The 17,736-nt window shown below is 36.0% G+C and overlaps 4 protein-coding genes across 4 annotated transcripts; 2 read left to right on the plus strand and 2 right to left on the minus strand.

Annotated features, from left to right (window-relative positions):
• Positions 1-2,021: 2,021 nt before the first annotated feature.
• Positions 2,022-9,075, minus strand: LOC122301534 (cytosolic endo-beta-N-acetylglucosaminidase 1-like; the record flags this gene model as incomplete). The annotated part of the gene is made up of 8 exons (XM_043112932.1): positions 2,022-2,887; positions 3,161-3,296; positions 4,635-4,690; positions 5,155-5,235; positions 5,857-5,938; positions 6,992-7,101; positions 7,832-7,969; positions 8,464-9,075. Coding segments are annotated over 8 exons (1,908 nt in total), but the record flags the coding sequence as incomplete, so codon positions are not given.
• A 4,195-nt stretch (positions 9,076-13,270) lies between these two features.
• Positions 13,271-14,053, plus strand: LOC122301934 (protein FAR1-RELATED SEQUENCE 5-like). The gene has a single exon (XM_043113282.1). It carries the CDS (start codon positions 13,271-13,273, stop codon positions 14,051-14,053), a length of 783 nt encoding a protein of 260 aa, XP_042969216.1.
• Positions 14,054-14,104: 51 nt separating this feature from the next.
• LOC122301935 (protein FAR1-RELATED SEQUENCE 6-like) lies at positions 14,105-14,743 on the plus strand. Its single transcript, XM_043113283.1, has one exon. The coding sequence runs from the start codon at positions 14,105-14,107 to the stop codon at positions 14,741-14,743; it is 639 nt and encodes a 212-aa protein (XP_042969217.1).
• A 1,832-nt stretch (positions 14,744-16,575) lies between these two features.
• On the minus strand, positions 16,576-17,343 carry LOC122301536. The gene is made up of 2 exons (XM_043112935.1): positions 17,118-17,343; positions 16,576-17,022 (listed from the first exon to the last, which is right to left on the minus strand). Exons 1-2 carry the CDS (start codon positions 17,286-17,288, stop codon positions 16,645-16,647), a joined length of 549 nt encoding a protein of 182 aa, XP_042968869.1. The 5' UTR covers positions 17,289-17,343; the 3' UTR covers positions 16,576-16,644.
• Between the last annotated feature and the right edge of the window lie 393 nt (positions 17,344-17,736).

A 17,736-nucleotide genomic window follows, 5' to 3' on the forward strand; every position in this document is an offset into this window, starting at 1 on the left:
ACGTACAGTCGACAGATGAGTTCGATCTTCTACCAAGTAGTAGTACTTATATATATATAAATGGTCGACCATGTCCTTGGGGATATTATATAACTGTTAAATGATAATATTCTTAATTAACACGATCGATCATGTAGATCATCAGGGACTGTTCTCGATCATCTAGCACGTACACAATTTGTCTTTAGTAGAATTGTACGTATATGTGCGTGGCTGTTTCAACAGCTACCGATTGCAGCTCTTTGATCGTGCAACCTGCTGGGATGTGGCTTCTATGATAATCCCATGATATGCATGCATTATCATCTAGCTACAAGGTGCAGGTTGGATCAAATTACCTTGTACAGTGAAATATTAGACTGTACGTACGTTTGGATGATTTGGATCGAATTAATACTCACTGATCATGATCACACAATAATTTAATATTAATCTTCACGTACAGTAACAACGTTCTAATCTTGAAAAATAGGAGAAGAGTACAACATTGGTGAAGTACCATGCCACGATCGCACAGATCAAATTTCTTCACTTTGGGGTTAGTGCAAGAAAAGTGCTCATGATCAATGCATGGGAAGTATACAAGACGACAGATTGATTTTATAATTAACTTTAATTTTCCCAATCAATCCATCCTTCCATACAATTATGTAATGTTTTATATATATGCGAAAGAAAAAGACAAAAGGCAACAACTGACTGAAAGATTCCTCATTTGCTTTGTTTACATTGGAGCTAAGCATTTCCCAAGTCAAGCTTAAAATTAGCTTTTAATGATCTTCCACGTCACTATTTTTTGTGTCTTTTATTTATTTAGCCGTATGATCATTGATCATCAATATCAATCCTGTTACCATAAACTGACGGATCAGGCCGCTTGCATGGCATGTGGCTCGAATTGTCAAACTTGCACTAGTAATTAGTATATATAGTAAGGGAAAAGCTTATTACACATGTACTATAAGAAAAATAGGCAATTACAATTAATCTATAACAAAGAAAAGACTATTAATAACTAATGGTGGTCACTGGTGGTGGCCACTGATTCAGTTTTTTTATTTTTATTTTTTCTACTTAATAGTTAAGTAAATATTTTTTTAATGAATTTATAATTTTTATTTATTTTTTGAAGATTTTTAATAAGCTTAAAAAATATTTGAAAAAAAAAATTTGCCTATTTGGTGAGTCCGTAAATGCCATACAATTCTTTTTCAAAAAGTGGAGTCTATTATTAAAAATTAATTTTTTTTTTATGTGGATCTAGTATTTACTAATTTTTTACAAATTAATTGTATGACGTTTGCGTATTCCATGACTGCAAATATTATTTCTATTTTTTTTTACAAATGTCTACATGTAACTTGTCTATTTAAAACTTGTATCTAGTATTACTCTAATTATCTTGGCCCTCCACCTGTGTAAAAATTTTAAAGAGAACAATATATATATATCCTAAACTTTATTTATAAATTCTCATTTATACTAAAAATATCATATGATAAAAAAAAAAAAAAACAAGTTTGGAGTTATAATAAACCCAAATACTAAGCTATGCGATCAAAAAATTAAAAAAAAAAAAATTATATATAGGATGTCTCCCGGCCTAGCTAGCCTCAACTCCGCGCCTACTGATCCCAGGCTAGTTTTGTGCGTGGAACAGCTTCCAATTAGTGATCAAGGAAAGCTACTAGTAAAATGAATGGGTTGAAAAGGCAATAGATTAGATTAATAAAAAGGGTTAAACAACCGCGCGTACAAAGACAAATTAAGGCATTTCAATTCCATCCATCAACCTCGGTTTCCGGCCTCTTTTTGGAGACAAGAATATCGAGCTAGCGGCCGGATGGACCCTTATTTCTTTCTTGGAAGGCTCGAGGATAATACTTCCAAATGAAAGGTTGTTTGAATTTCATATTAATTGCCCGATCATCTTTCTTCTTTAATTTCTCCCTTACGTTCCCCGAGCCAATAAAGATGAACAGACTCCCTACTAAAGATGAACAAGTATTGGGAAATATTACTAGAAGGAACTTGAAAGACAATTTTATTATAATTTATTTTTGTTGTCACTTTATTGCCATGTTACAACACTAGCGCCGCCATATATCATTTACCATTCTACCTTGGAAAAGGACAAATGAAAAATAGTATTACACACAAAAAAAAAAAAAAAAAGCAGCTGCAGTAAGTTAACTTAGGCACGTCCTTCAGCATCAACTGTAAACGTTGGAGAATCATCCAAATTCTGGCAAGTTCCATCAGCTGCACACATTTGAACAATGAATTTGAGGCTAGAAGTTTCAGAAGGAACTACAAGATCAGAAACATAAAAGGCTTCCACATATGCCGTTCCAAGATACTCCGCCACCTCTTCTACATGTTTTGTTACTTTCTTCACATAGATATTGTATTTCGAGAATGCAGTACTAGTTCCATGTTTCAGTTTCCAAACGATTTTTACACTAAGGGTCTTTGAACCCCGAGAACCAGAAACCCATTTTATAAATTGACCGTCAACAAGCCACGAGGAAGAAGGCAGAAAATCCAAGTTCTTTTCAGAAGTTCTAATGGTGAGATGGCCTAGCTCTGCAAAATACTTCACTGAACTGCGAGCTGGTCTCGGTTCACTAGATTCATACTTTGACCTGTAGCACACAGCTTGGATTTCTGTTAAGATGTCTCCCTTTTCAGGTGCAATGCTACCCTCCTGTAAGACCCATCCACAGGAATTTCCTGGCCTTTCAAGCCGGTGTGTTGGAATTACTTTACTGAATTTTCCTGAGAATTGGTTAAAATCCCCGGATGTGAGAAGTATAGTTGTACTTTCATTCCTTGTAGAGGAGAAATGAAGAGAAAGGCCCAGTTGAGAGTCCCCCTCTGATCTCACCTGCATCCATCATGTAGGTGAGATTTGAACTAAATGCAAATAGAAAAGCAGATGGAATATAAATCTGTGATCCATTTGGTATTTTTGGTGGCACACATGCAAGATACTGTAAAATTTTATATTATGCTGGCCGACATTCAATATGGTCAAGAGTTGGATTAGTCTGTCGTTATCAAAAGCTCTCCACAAGCCAAAGAAACAAATCAAATCACTCCTAATCATTAAGTTCTCACCAGATTGGTTAACAACTTGAATATACATAAGAGAGCTTACAGAGTATGTACAGAAGATGGGCAAATTCTCCAATGGAATTTCGCCAAGAAAAAGTCTTCTTGCAAAAAATGCATTGTCTCCAAGAGTTCCTTCAAATGTAATGTTTCCTCCTCCACTATGAGATGCTTCTGTCAAACTACCATTCGAAAAGTATATATGTTATTAAAGGTAGAAAACCTAGTAGTCAGTGGCAGACCCACAAGGGCCCCCAAATTTAAAAAAAAAAAAAAATTCAAAAACACCCCCTCTCAAAAATTTTATAATCCTCATATGCACTCTAAAATTTTTAAAAATTTCAATATACCTAGAAATGCCTCTCTCCAACTTTTTTCCTAGTCTCAAAATCTTGTATAATTTCTATATATTATCTATTTTCAAGGATGTGGCCTCACCAAAATTAAGTCAAACTAAGTTTAAGAGAAATAATAAACTTATTGATATGGATCCCAAAGTTTTTTATTATACAATATTTGGCTTCTTAATATGTAATCCAAAGTAAAAATACAAGAAAAATTCATTTAAGGTTTATGATCTATATGTATAATAGTTGAGAGGTTTTAACCTCTACACTTCATTGAGCAAGAAAAATTTTATTTAAGGTCTCAATTGTAGTATTATATGTTTAATGTGACACGAAAATATCTAGATTTTACATGAACTTGATAAACTAGCTTACATACTAGAATGAAAGATAACATTCTAAAAGATTACTTGATAGTTTCTATGAAGAAAATAAATGCTAAATATTTCATTACAAAAATAATAATAGATGAATATTATTCTATGAAACATTATCGTTACAAATCTTAAACATATATTATTTTTCTAGAATTTCATTTGTGTATGTAGCATATTATTGAGATCTGATTTTATATATAGTTATGATTTTATGATAATTTAATCTCTTTTTATTTTACATAAATGTGACACGATATAAAAGTTGCCCCTCCCCCAAAAGAAAAATTGCTGGTTCCGCCACTATTGGTAGTACTTAATTATCGCCAGTCAGCTTACGAAAGGGAAAAAGAATAGACCCAGATGGATTTTGTAAGTGGAATGCACCATAGAATTCATGTTTATGGACCAGATACTAAAAGCTTCTGAGTGCAGCCTGTATAGCATTTAGAAAAATTCTACTCATCATCCTCACACCACACACTACATATATATTTTTTTCCTCCCACCAAATGTGTGGTGTATGGATGATGAGTAGAAGAACTCAATTAGTTTAGGAAGAATAAAACCAAAAAAAATTTTAAAAAGTAAAAATAAGTGTGGTGTGTGGGGATGATGATTAGCAAAACTCATGGTATTTATATCAGCTCTTGAGCTAATGAATTGATCTTCTAGACTATTGAGTCATGCAAGCATGTGACTTGTAATCCTTTTCTCTGGAAATAACAGGGATGGAAGACCACCACTTCTTTTACAATGACAAAAACAACAGAAGATACATATGAAGATCATAACTCACTCAACAAGTGTTTGAATGATGCCTGGAGAAGGGTTGTCAGCAAACTCGAGGAAAGGCTGTCACATGAACAAGAGTCAGAACAATTAAAAAAAAAAAAAATGCTAATATGCCTAACATCAATAAAAAGTAATGACAAGTTTAATTAATAGCAGGACTTTGATGTCATTGAATTGCATAATAGATTAGCCAACCATTTCATTAAATCATATCTTTCTACCCCATAACCAGTAAAAGAGGAAAGTATATGAATATGATAGAAACTGCTTTGGCTCGGTTGATCTAGTTTGATCTTTTTCTTTTTGAATTTGAATGATATACTTTTCTCACTGTTGAGTGATAATTACCCTCTTATGATTCCCCTTCAACAGCATTCAAAGCTCTCCTCTTAATGGCTAAAACAAACACGACTGTAAAGTTGGATGTTTACCACAAGTCATCAATAAACCACAAGTCATCAATAATGTAGAACTATTTAGAAAGCAAACATAGAGCATTGACTAACACATCTATTGGGTGATACCTGGAAACCCTGGCATGAAATGTTACAACAAGGGTCATCTGATACTTTTCTTCCATCAATTGAAAAATGATAGCCACGCCCCTGAAAAAAAAAAAAAAAAAAAAAAAAAACACACACACACCCTTGGTTTTAGAAGACTCTCCATCTTGGGTTGCGGACATTTGTATGGATTTATACCTCTAAAGAATCAAACAAAGATGAGCGCACAAGATAAGGTAACAGAGGTGAGGAAACTCAGATTGGCTGGGTAGGGAGATATTCTTATCCAAAATAAATGGGATAAAGAAACCTGCAGATGGGCAATATATCCATCTTTGCTGAACAGGTTGGGTAGAGCAAGGGGAAGGGTCGTATGGTCGAGGTTTTTTAAAAGGGTTGCAGAAAGGAGCTGAATTAGATCAGATTAGATAACCTATCATAGAATAGGTATCATTATTATTGTCTGTAGCATTATCATATTCTTATACTCCATGATCTAACATCATCAAGAAAACAGGGAAATAACCGAATTTTCTTAAGAGGTTATAACTTCCTCATAGAACAGTTTATCTGAGAAGTTGAGATGAACATACGGAGCACTGTTCTCTATTGGTTTCTAAACTTTTTTTTCTTTTAGCAGATTTTCAATGGTGATGTCACAGTAGGGACTTTCATGGGACTTGCTGTTTAGAAGATCATTGATGAAATTGAGATGGTTGCAACCTGATCAAAATTAGTGTAGAAAGGCAGCTTTTTAGGATAATTCTGCAGTATTCCCCATGATTTCGCAACAAGTGCCCACCAACTGCAAAGTGAAAATAACATGTTAATGAATACTGTCAAACAATTGAGGACAGACAGGATACAAAATCTCTAAATGAATAAGACACATGTTATAAGAAATATGGCCATTCTGGATGATCAGGTAACTATAGTGCTAAAAATAGAAGGTGATGCCTATAGTATTGGAGTACACTGAATCAGGATAGGAGTAACAGAGCATCATTAAACAACTTCAAGAAACCTAAAATGCTTTTCACCTCAAAGAAAATAGATTATGAAAGTCCATTTGAAAAGAATGGGACTGATTGGAAATAAATGCAAGTAAGACTTCCATAAAGAGCATGGATTCTTTTACAATGCAATGAGATTAATGGTAGTACACACTTACAAAAAACCACATGCATACCAGTACTGATTTACCTTCAACGATAACAGGGAACACAAAATATGCATACAAAATGTGTATGGCCCCATTGTAGCATTAAGTTAGGGAGAATGAATCATGTTTTATCACCCGCATGACAACCAAATGAGTTTCACAAAAGAATTCAAGAGGTGCACATTGAAAACTCCATGACAGAATTAACATAATTAGATTAGGAAAATTTAGAACTTGAGAAATCATGCACAAATAAAATCTCAGGAAGAACCTATGAACATACTTAAAACTGCAGAATGGCCTACTCGCTCTATTGGAGACTAAATCTATTCTATTACGGGAAGCTCTGCAATGAAAAATAATTGCAATTGCTGATTTTGCGCGGACTGAAAATTAGGTGGTTGCTTAGTCTCATAAACCCATCCAGGAGCAAATATGGCAGCCGACACATCATTCTTCTTTAGCACATCAAGAGCAACGTTTGTCTGATGCAGAAAAGTTAATCAATAGGACTGCAAAAGACCAACCCCCTAAAAATATATATATTCATGCATCTCATAAGATCAATATTAGTCATACATTCCATTGCCCACCACCGTGTAACCAACAATAATCAATCACCTATAAGTTTGGATATGATTTCACTATATTGAGAAAAGACAATTGACTAAGAACATGATATATCCTAACACTCACCATATCACTAAAGAACCGGGCACTAACGAATGCATAGTCTCGTTTAGATGGCTGACAAATTCTTTCAGAATAGGGATTTGCTTGATATCCAATCTGACTTCAATATTAATCTGCCAGTAATTACACACTTCTTTATTAGCTCGTACCATTTAACGTGTAACATCAGCATGTCAATCTAATTAAAAAAAATGCCAATTTCTGTAATGAACTTATATTACTCTCTTAGAGAAGTGTTGGAGAAATTAATGACACCCACAATACACAAACAGCATTGGTCCTTCTATCTGAACAAAAAATTTGCAAGCTGAATTGATACAAAGAGTTAATTTTTCCTTCATTTAAAAAAAAAAAAAAAAAATTCCAATCCTATGAAAGAGAGATTAAGATGAAAAATAAAGACAAAGGAACTGAATCTTTTAATTCTTTAAGAATGTGTGCATACATGTGATCATAATAGGTTCAATTGAAAAAAACTAAACTCAAATAGGATAACTGCCCAATGGCATTGGCTTTTGGGTTGTTGTAAGCGCCAAAGCTTTTACTTTGTAAATGTATTCATCAGCCACAAGTAAGGGTTTTAATAAAAAGAAATGCTTTAACTATAAAAAGATTCCAAAAAAGTAAACCAACAAAATGATGTGGCTTAATGTGGTACGTTAGATTGTAAAGTTATTTTTATTGTAAAGTAGATATAACATAACGTCTCAAGCCACGTCATTTTGTGGGTTTACTTTTGTAGAATCTCTTTGTAGTTATAGTACTCATCTTTAATAAAATTGGGTATAATCCTCTTTTCTAAAAGAAATTAGAAAAAAAAAAATGCATGATTTGGATATATACCAGCCATCCATCAAATCCCAAAGAATCAGCAAGTTCTGCCAGGCGCTCGGCATACAAATGAGCAGATTCCTTTGTTGAGAGCAATCTATCACAAATAACCCTCCCTTCATCCCATTCCGCTATGAATGTCCCCAGTACCTTAGATTTCATACGCAAAACACAGATCATAAATAACAAATCCTTCATCGATTGGTCCAAGCCCGCACTTAAATTGACAATATAAATCATGACCCACGAGCAGTCATAACTACTGTAATCATGCCTTGTCAATGTTGAGTTTTCTACTCATCATCCCCACATATCATTCACTACACTTTTTCTTAATTTATTTAACTTTTTTTTATTATTCTTAAACTAATTGAATTATTCTGCTCTTCATCCATATAATACACATAAGTGTGAGAAAAAAAATAAATAATTATGTGTGGTGTGTGGGAGATGATGAGTAGAATTTTTCAATTGGCTCAATTGCAAACCAATTCCTCTACCCAAAGCAACCCGAATTAGAACTCGTTTCGATCAAGAGAATCGCATTTCTACGTTGACCTCATAGAGTCCAAGAACGTGCGCGGGCGCGCACACACTCAAACCCAGAAATATTGTCAGCAACTAACCCAGGAAAACTGATATACCTTAACGCCGTGCCGGTGAGCCGTATTGATCCAACACGGCGGAGGAAGCGCAACGAGACTATGCGAAAAGTAAACGAAAACATCGATCAAATACCAATGCCATATCGCATATGCCTCGGGATTGGTACCTCCCTGGACCCATTTATCATCCACATAACCTCCTTCCATGTCATGGCACACGAGCAATCTACGCCTATTGGGCAATGAATAAGAAGAGCCAGATTGGAGAGCAACCAAAGCTTTGTTAAAAGGGTAGTGAAAGGAGTTGAAGTAGGACTGGGACTCGAGGTCTTCGAGGGTTTTGATTGGGTAAGATATTGGCACGGACGGCTCCGTTGGATCAAATGGTGGAGGAGGTCGGGGTGCCGATGAGGATTGGACCTCGGGTTCAGAGTTGGTTTGGGACCTTGCGAGCGAATGGAATGACTTGCGGATCAGTCTGAGGAGGTTTTTGAGGGTGCGTAAGATTGGCGCGGAGTCGAAGCAGAGGCATAGAGGGAAGGAGATAGAGACGTTGGCTACTTGGCACTGATTATGGAAGTTGGGACGAAGGTGAAGAAAAGTCGGTCTTTGCTTGGAAAGCGAGTGTTTTTTGTACTTTGTCGATTCTTTTCACCTTGGTCCATGGAACATTTCCTTCGAGGCGTGAGGATGAAGGTGAAGATCGAGAATAGTCATTGGAGAGGCGCTAGGGACCGGACGCTGTGTTTACAAGGGATTTACACAATCCAACCTTCTTGTGACACGTAAGCGTTCTAACAAGTGAAAAATAAAATCGATTGGAACAAATCCACTCACTCTCCCTTCTCTCTTCTCTCCTCTCTCACCTCAGGTGGGATCGTGATGGCCTTCAGAAGGTTAGAGTTTTGCCTCTCTCTCTCTCTCTCATCTGGTAGTCATTCAGCGACAAAGTTACAAAACAAAGATAGAGTCTCAACTGTGAGATTCAACAAATCAGGGAATTTGATTGCTTGTCAAGTTGCAAAAAATTCAGCATACTGGATGAGGCCAAAGCAAAGCGTAAAGCAAAACAGAAGCTTTATTGGAAGAAATAAAAAGAATTAAGCTGCAAAAGGACAGCTGAGGCTATGGAAAATGGGGACACAAATCATGGCACTGGAGAGGACGAAAATATCCCATTGGTTACTGCCTCAGATGTTTTAAACCTTCTTCGTATTGTGTGGGCTAGCAAAAAATATGTTCCATTTCTTTCCGTCCAATGACTCCAAAAAAAACTTTCTGCCACGACATTGTCTGTATTAACTATCAATTGAAATTTTATTTTAAGAAAAATATAGTTATAAGTATAATTGTACACTAATTTGTATACTAATATAATATAATTGGTCAAAAAGTAGATTTTATTAAAAACAATGTTAATTTAAATTTTAAGTATGAATAAATCAATATTGTTACACAGATTAGTGCGCTACTGTACTTGTATGTAGTAAAACTCTTTATTCTATTCTATTGATAACAGTGATGCGGCAAAAGCACTTTCTTTTGACCTCCAAGGACACTTCTGGTTTCACAAGTGTAACACCTGCAGAGCAAAGCTCATATTTGTGGCTTGAGGGGAGACTAATATTGCAACAACAACAACCGAGACTACTTTTAGATGTATCAATTACCTGGGTTGATAAGATAACTCGAACTCAAGGCAAGGAACTCTTATTGCACGTTCCGTTATGTTAAGGTTAAAAAATACCTTGCATTCAAATAGTGCTCATAATTGTGAGAGCGTTCGTGCCTTCTCTCGGAAGTCACTTTCCTAGTGAGAGAGAGGTGACGGATTTGAGAAGAGAGAAAAAGTGACTGACGGAAAGAGAGAAGAGAGCTGAGGGGTGCAAGGGAGAAAGAGAAAGAGAGAGGCTTTGGGAGAACAGTTCTTCTACATGCAAGCGCGCCGCGGAGCGGATCGCGCACCAATGGTGACGTGGCAGTGCAATAAAAAAAAAAGAAAAAGAAAAAACAAAAACAGGCAAAAGGAGGGAAATGTTTAGAAAGCACGAAACGTGCTTCGGAAGATTGCTTCAGCTCCATACAGTGTTCGCTGCGACGAGGATTGCGACCGGCCTCCTCTGCGACAGCCTCCTCCGAGGTGAGTTCCACTGATCTCCTCCATCATTTTCACTCCGGCGACCAACTCAGCTTTTCATTCTGTATTTTCATCTCCTAGTTTCTGTATTTTCATCTCATTAGTCTCTATTTTGCTATATTTTCTGCCATTACAGTACATTTTGGTCTCAGCAACTGAATCCCAGCCAGCATTCCGATTTCAAATGTAAACCATCGTCTTCTCGAAAAGTACAAGCTTCCTCATTTTTAGTTTTCGTGATATTTTTTAGAACAAGCAGGTAACCTTGATGTATTTTTTTTTTCTGTTGCATAACGAGATGGTGTTTTATTTTACATGAGAAAGTGTTATTCATTTTCGAAAGAGAAACAAAAATTTCCCATAAATTTTACTGCAAAATAGTTGAAATATATGATATGTGAGTGTTGGGCACTGAAAAAAATGAAGAAAAAATAGAAATTGTTAGAAGGTACATGCATATGCATTTCTAATATTAGAAATTGTAGTTAAAGCCTGGAAATAATTGCAGTTCAGAGAACATGTTGAAAAGCAGCTGCCTTAGTTACCTATGCAATCATTTAAAAACTATTAGTGAAATGGTAGCTTAAACAGAGTAGTGTTGCTATGATGTAGGAAAAATAGTATGAGATCTGGCCATATGGTTAGTTTGTTTCATTAATTATCTAACAACCGTGTGTAATTATAAGTAGTTATATTTTCTGGTGATTTTAATGTGGGTACAAATAATTATCTAACAACCGTGCAATGTGAGACTGAGAGACTAGCTATGAAAAGTGCATGGATAACTCTTCCACGTGCAAAGTAATTAAGATGAGAATTTTATCGAAGAGGAGTGAGTGATAGCTAGCTATCTACTTGCAACCTATACTTTGAACCTCTTTTAGCCGTGGAATATAATACTGTTTGCATGTCTATAGATTGGTTCACACATTTTGTACATCTCATAATGCATATAGCTGATGACTTCTGTCGTTTCATGAAATCCAATTTTTCTCGTTAACGTTATGATATTGAAGAGTACTTCTTTAAAAGTTTCAGGTTAGATACATACCAAATTAGGGTTAATTCAATGCATCACATACTATTCTCAAGGCTATAGCCAAAATACATTCTATTCTAACTACTGCAAAATAGCTGAAGAATGTAAATGTTGCAAGTTGCTTGATCATTGGCTAGATTTTCTCAGTCTAATTATACATCAACTTCATGAGTTTTTTACCCATGTGAGTTTTCAATTGCCAGTTTCTTTTTTTGTTTACACAAAAGTTGCACATTATATTTATGCGAAATATAATGATTTTGCATTTTTAAACCTTTTCTTTTTTATAATTTTTGAATATATATGATTATTATTATTAATAAGAGAGTAGCATTTGAAAGGGCAGGAGCATTTTATAAATTTTGTATAAGACTAATTTTAATGTTCATCAATATTCTTTAGATGGAAAAAGGGAAGGAGCATGCATCTTCTAGTACACCTCCTACCGCAGAGCATCCAACAAATCCATTAACCCAGGTAATAATTTTGGAACGTTAAAATTCAGTTCTTGGGCTTATCATGAGTGGTCTTGTTCCGTAGTTGGCACAAGACCATTCTATTCACTTCGATCAATGCCTCCTGGAGGAAATACTTTGGGCAATATGTTCACTTGATCTTTGTTTCATAATCATTTTAGTTTTCAATGTTTAGGCGATACCAATACAATTGTTTCCCGATTTGTCAAACTATATGCATGGTTGTAATCCACCAATTCCACATGCATGGTTACCGCCATTTGTGGCACTTCCAGATGCGAACCCAATGACTTGGACAAGTCAGGTAAAAAATTCGTTTGTTAGATAGCCGGCTTATTTTTATAGACAGAGTGTATAAAATTTATTTTATTTTGTGGGTGTAAACTGCAGGCAAATCCGCTACCTCCATTTCAGTCATCAGATAACCCTTCGATTGGAGAAGACTCTACAAGTTCAAGCCATGCCATTGAACTTGAAAAACATAATCTAGACTCTACTGGAAAAAGTATGCCTACACCCTCGTATCATGATCATGTTGAATCGAAACAAGCCAATCAATTTGGGACTGGGCCAGAAAATACTGTCCATACTGAGGGGGCCGAAATCGTTGAGGAGCCGAAGTTGGGTATAGTGTTTGAATCTGAAGAGGAGTTACTTTGTTACTATAAAAGATATAGGCAATAAAGCGGCTTTGGCATAATGACACAAAGAAGTCATAGGTTTAAGGATGAGAGTGTTAGATATGTGACATTGGGCTGTGCTCAGGGTGGCAAGGCATGGAACCGTACGTCAAATGTTGCTAGACCACGTCCGACATCAAAGATAGACTGTAAGGCAAGGATAAATGCCTTATTCGAGAAAGGGGTTTTGAAGTTATTGAGTGTTAACAATTCTCATAATCACGGTCTAAGTCCACAAAAGTCGAGGTTCTTTCGCTACAACAGAGAAGTCAGTGAGTCTGTTAAGAGGGTGTTAGATATAAATGATCAGGCTGGGATTAGAATGAACAAGAGTTTCGCCTCTCTTATGCAAGAAGTAGGTGGGTTTGAAAACCTGCCTTTCAATGAAAAAGACTGTCATAACTATATCGACAAGGCACGTCACCTTTGACTGGGGAAAGGTGGATCTGGAGCCCTCCGTGAGTACTTTGCCCGGATGCAATACAAGAATGACGGGTTTTTTTCACTAATAGATATGGATGATGACGGGCGGTTGAGGAATGTATTCTGGGCGGATACACGAAGTAGGGCATCCTACAAATATTTTGGTGATGTCGTCACATTCGACACGACATACATGACAAACAGATATGGGATGCCATTTGCACCGTTTGTTGGTGTAAACCATCATGGCCAGTCAATTTTGTTGGGGGCAACATTAATTTCTAGCGAGGATACAGAAACGTTTACATGGTTGTTTCATACTTGGTTGAACTGTATGGATGGTGAAGCTCCCAAGGCTATTATCACAGATCAAGATAGAGTCATGAAAAATGCAATAAGTCTCGTATTTCCAAATACCCAGCACAGATTTTGCTTATGGCACATATTAAAAAAATTGCCCGAGAAGCTAGGTTCACATGGTGCATACAAAACCGGGTTGAAAAGTCAGTTGCTAAATTGTGTATATGACTCTCACACAATAGAGGAGTTTGAGGGATCTTGGGAGGAGTTAATTACGAAGTACAACTTGCAGAATAATGCATGGTTGAAGAGTTTATACGATGAACGTACGTATTGGGCACCGATGTTCATGAAAGACGTTTTCTGGGTTGGAATGAGTACAACTCAACGAAGCGAGATTATGAATGCTTTTTTCGATGGGTATGTTCATGCAAGGACAAACTTAAAAAAGTTTGTCGATCAGTTCGATAATGCCTGCAGGAAGAAGATTGAGAATGAAAGTGCTGCAGATGTCCACTCATTCAATGTCACAATTCCCGTTGTATCTCCCTCGCCACTTGAGAAGATTTTCTAAGACATATACACTTGCAATAAATTTAAAGAAGTTCAGAAAGAGGTAATAGGGATGCTTGCAACTCTTCCAACTCTTGACCGCAAGGATGGGGTAATTGCCACTTACCATGTCGAAGATGAAGTGAATGTTGACGATTTCATCAAAGAGGTGACCCACACAGTCTACTTTAATGAGGCCGAATGTGAAGTGCAGTGTTCATGTGCCTTGTTTAAGATGAGAGGGATTTTGTGTAGACATGTCTTGGGCATTATGAGAGTTAATAAAGTTCGTACAATTCCAGATAAGTACATACTAGATCGATGGAGGAAAGACATAAAAAGAACATACACTCTTATTAGAAGTAGTTATGACATTGTTGATCAGAGGTCTGAAGTTAGGAGATATTCACGTATCATCAAGAAATGCTACGAAGTAGCCACAAATGCAGCATCATGTGATGAGCACACTGAGGATATTCTAGCTAATTTAGATGCATTGAACAATAGCTACCGCACGAAGAAGCCACCGTCAAAGGTTATAATTTATACACCCGATGAGATGACAGCTGCGAGTTCAACCAAAGTGCTTAGTCCCCATGTAGTGAGAGGAAAAGGCAGACCACCATCTCTTGGGAAAAAATTAATGATTGAGAGAGTGAAACTCGCGACGAAGAAGGCTAGTGATAAAGCTAAACGTAAACAGGTTCATTGAGTAGTCCATGCATAATGAGTTTCAGCTTCTATTTCTTCAAAAGAAGGTTAAGCATAAAATACATATTTCTTATCATACACTCTTATATTGTGGTTTTTTTTTTTTGTACCTCGTAGCCGCATGGACTAGAAGTCGAAGTTGTTCGAACGTGTAGAAATTTATTTGGCCAAATAGATGTTCCCATAGAACAAAATGTCCCAGTTCAGGTAATGTATAAAAATATTGGTATCTTTTTTAATAAATCAGATGGACTAATTCAACTCTTAATTTTCAGTTTTAAAAATATATATTATTTTTAAAAAAATAATATCTAACAAATTTAGATTTCTTGTTAGCCGCCTCAAAACAAGATAGAAGTGTTGGACTTTAGTGCCACCGAGTTAGGTGTTGCCGTTCAGGAGACTCAAGAAAGTGTAAATATTCTTCTTTAACTTGTGAATATTGTGTAGATGAGGGATATTGTAATGATATGTTGCTTATTTAGATTTATAACTAATATATTATAACTCACAGATGCAATTTGGGACGGATGGAACCCAGCCGTCGAGCTTGCCTGAGACACAACCGTGGGAATAAATCACTTGACGGGGTTTGTATCTCGAATGCCCCTGAAATATTTTTCATTAAAATATTTTTTTGCATCGTTGTGCATAAATTTGAAAAATCTGGTTTTTTCATAATATGTTTGTCTATTATTGCACTCATTTTTAAAATCTGGGTTTTGTATGAACATACTTGTCACTCCACTGCAGGGATTGTCTGATTTCAGTTCAAGTACATATTTTGGTAGATTACCTACAGTTTTTAATAAAAGTGGCCAAGTATTGCTTCAACAGAGTTATGTTGGATCATTTCGTCTAACAATATTTGTACAAAAGTAGCCGAGTAAGGTGATGGACATATTTGGACAGTTGGTGTTTTGGTGTTTTTTTGATGGGTGGACAGTTGCAACAGATTGCTCTGATTTTTTGATGGGTGGACAGTTGCAATGTGTAACTTATTTTTTGATGGGTGGACATAGGTGTAATGTAAATGTTTGATGTGCTCCTGATAGGAGATGATGTGGATATTTGTACTTTGGTTGGATAGTAGATGAGATGGTGTAAATCTATTTTTTGATGCAATACACGTGATGAGGAAAACTTTGTATATGGCTTGACTTGATATTTATTTATTTATGATTCAAACATTTTATATGTTAACTTGTGAGGAATGTATTCCAGATTTTACTTGCCACGTTATAATGTTCTGGGCAACATAGGAGGTAATTGGTGCAATGTGGTGATAAGTAGGTGTAAGTGATAACACGTGAATGCTGAGACATGGTACAGGATTTATGAAGTTACTTTTCAGCTTTGACCAATTCCTACTATGTGGTGGCACTGAATTTATAGGCTGTATGGATGTTGAATAATGAGGATATTTCAGATTCTTAGTGGAAAATAGACTATCGGTTCAAGAAAGTGTAAAAAAATTCGGCATCACATTGTTGAATGAATTACACAGATTTGAGCACCTGAACAAGTTGGTAATAGACAGCAGTTTCTATCTTCACAACATTATCATACATTCTGAAGACAAACTATCTTCATACATTCCAAATACACAATCAGCCCTTTCCCAAAACATGCCAAATACATTCCAAATAGCATCATCTTCATACATTTTAAATACACAATCAGCACTTTCCTTCATACATGCCAAATACATTCCAAATAGACTATCTTCCTAAAACTGAAAAACACAAGTTAGATGCAGTTCCCATAACTAACCAACGTGTTCCGCAATTCAGACTATGGATTTGTTCAAAAAATATTATACACATTTCCATAACTACTAGTCTAAAGCAGAAAAACACAAGTGTTCAGTTTTATACACAGGTTACAACGATCAGTGGGTATTCACTGCGATCGTGAGAAGTACAAATAAAATAATATACAAATTATACACCACAGTTTTATATTTGTGCATTGACGCTGGACTCCCAAGTCACTCTTGACAATTTCCCCATCTCTTTTTCGAACCTCTTCCAAGACTTTTCGAACCTCTACCATCCAACTTCGAACCTCTTCCTCTCTTCTTCGAACATCTTCCTCTCTTCTTTGAACCTCTTCATCTCTTCTTCGAACCTCTTTGGCTATTTGTTGAGCCTCTGCTTGTGCAAGGTGAAGCTCTTCCTCCTTTCTTAACATCTCAATTTTTAATTTAACAAGTTCTTTTTCCCTTTCATGGCAGCTATCGCTATCTGCCCATTTGAAATAGTTGCAGTGTGGTAACCCCTGTATAAACAAATAAATGAAAGGCCTAGTAAATTTTCCAAAATTATGGCTGCAGCCCAAATATTGAAAGTCAAAAGATGAATAATACAATTTACCTGAGAATTGTACTTGGAACACCCAAAGAATGATCGACCTGGATTTCTTGGCGTATTCGATGTTCTAAGTGAAGCAGGTGACCCACAAGTGCACATTGGATTGTTTCTCAAAGTATGAGTAACAAGTGAAGAAGAAGAATCTTCACTCGATACCTTTTCTCCAGACAACATTTTCAATTGTCTTCCGAAATAGGTAATGGAGTTTAATGTTGCTAAGAAAAAAAAGTGTTTAAAATTTTTACTTCGTGCTCGGGTTTAGAGGTATTTTTTAAGAGAAGAGAGGTGGACCAACTTAGTTACTGTTAGGGGAGTGTTATGTGGAAAATAGAGAAATTATGAACTTAAACCAAGTTGACACAATGGTGATAACATTAATTGCAGAATGAAAGTTGGTAATGCCCCATTACTAAAAATACATGACATGGACGTCTATGCAAGGGTGTCAGGGCAATAAGAGCCTTATTGCCATGAACAAAGACAGAAACTAGATTTTTTTCTTATCCATAAATAATAGACCCAGTCCAATCAATGAACAAAAGTGCACAAGACAAAACTGCACAAGATAAAACTGCACAAGACAATCAAGCTAAATGTTTATGTAGTTAAAAATTAGATATCA

Source organism: Carya illinoinensis, chromosome 2, assembly GCF_018687715.1.
Source record: "Carya illinoinensis cultivar Pawnee chromosome 2, C.illinoinensisPawnee_v1, whole genome shotgun sequence".
Classification (NCBI taxonomy): domain Eukaryota; kingdom Viridiplantae; phylum Streptophyta; class Magnoliopsida; order Fagales; family Juglandaceae; genus Carya; species Carya illinoinensis.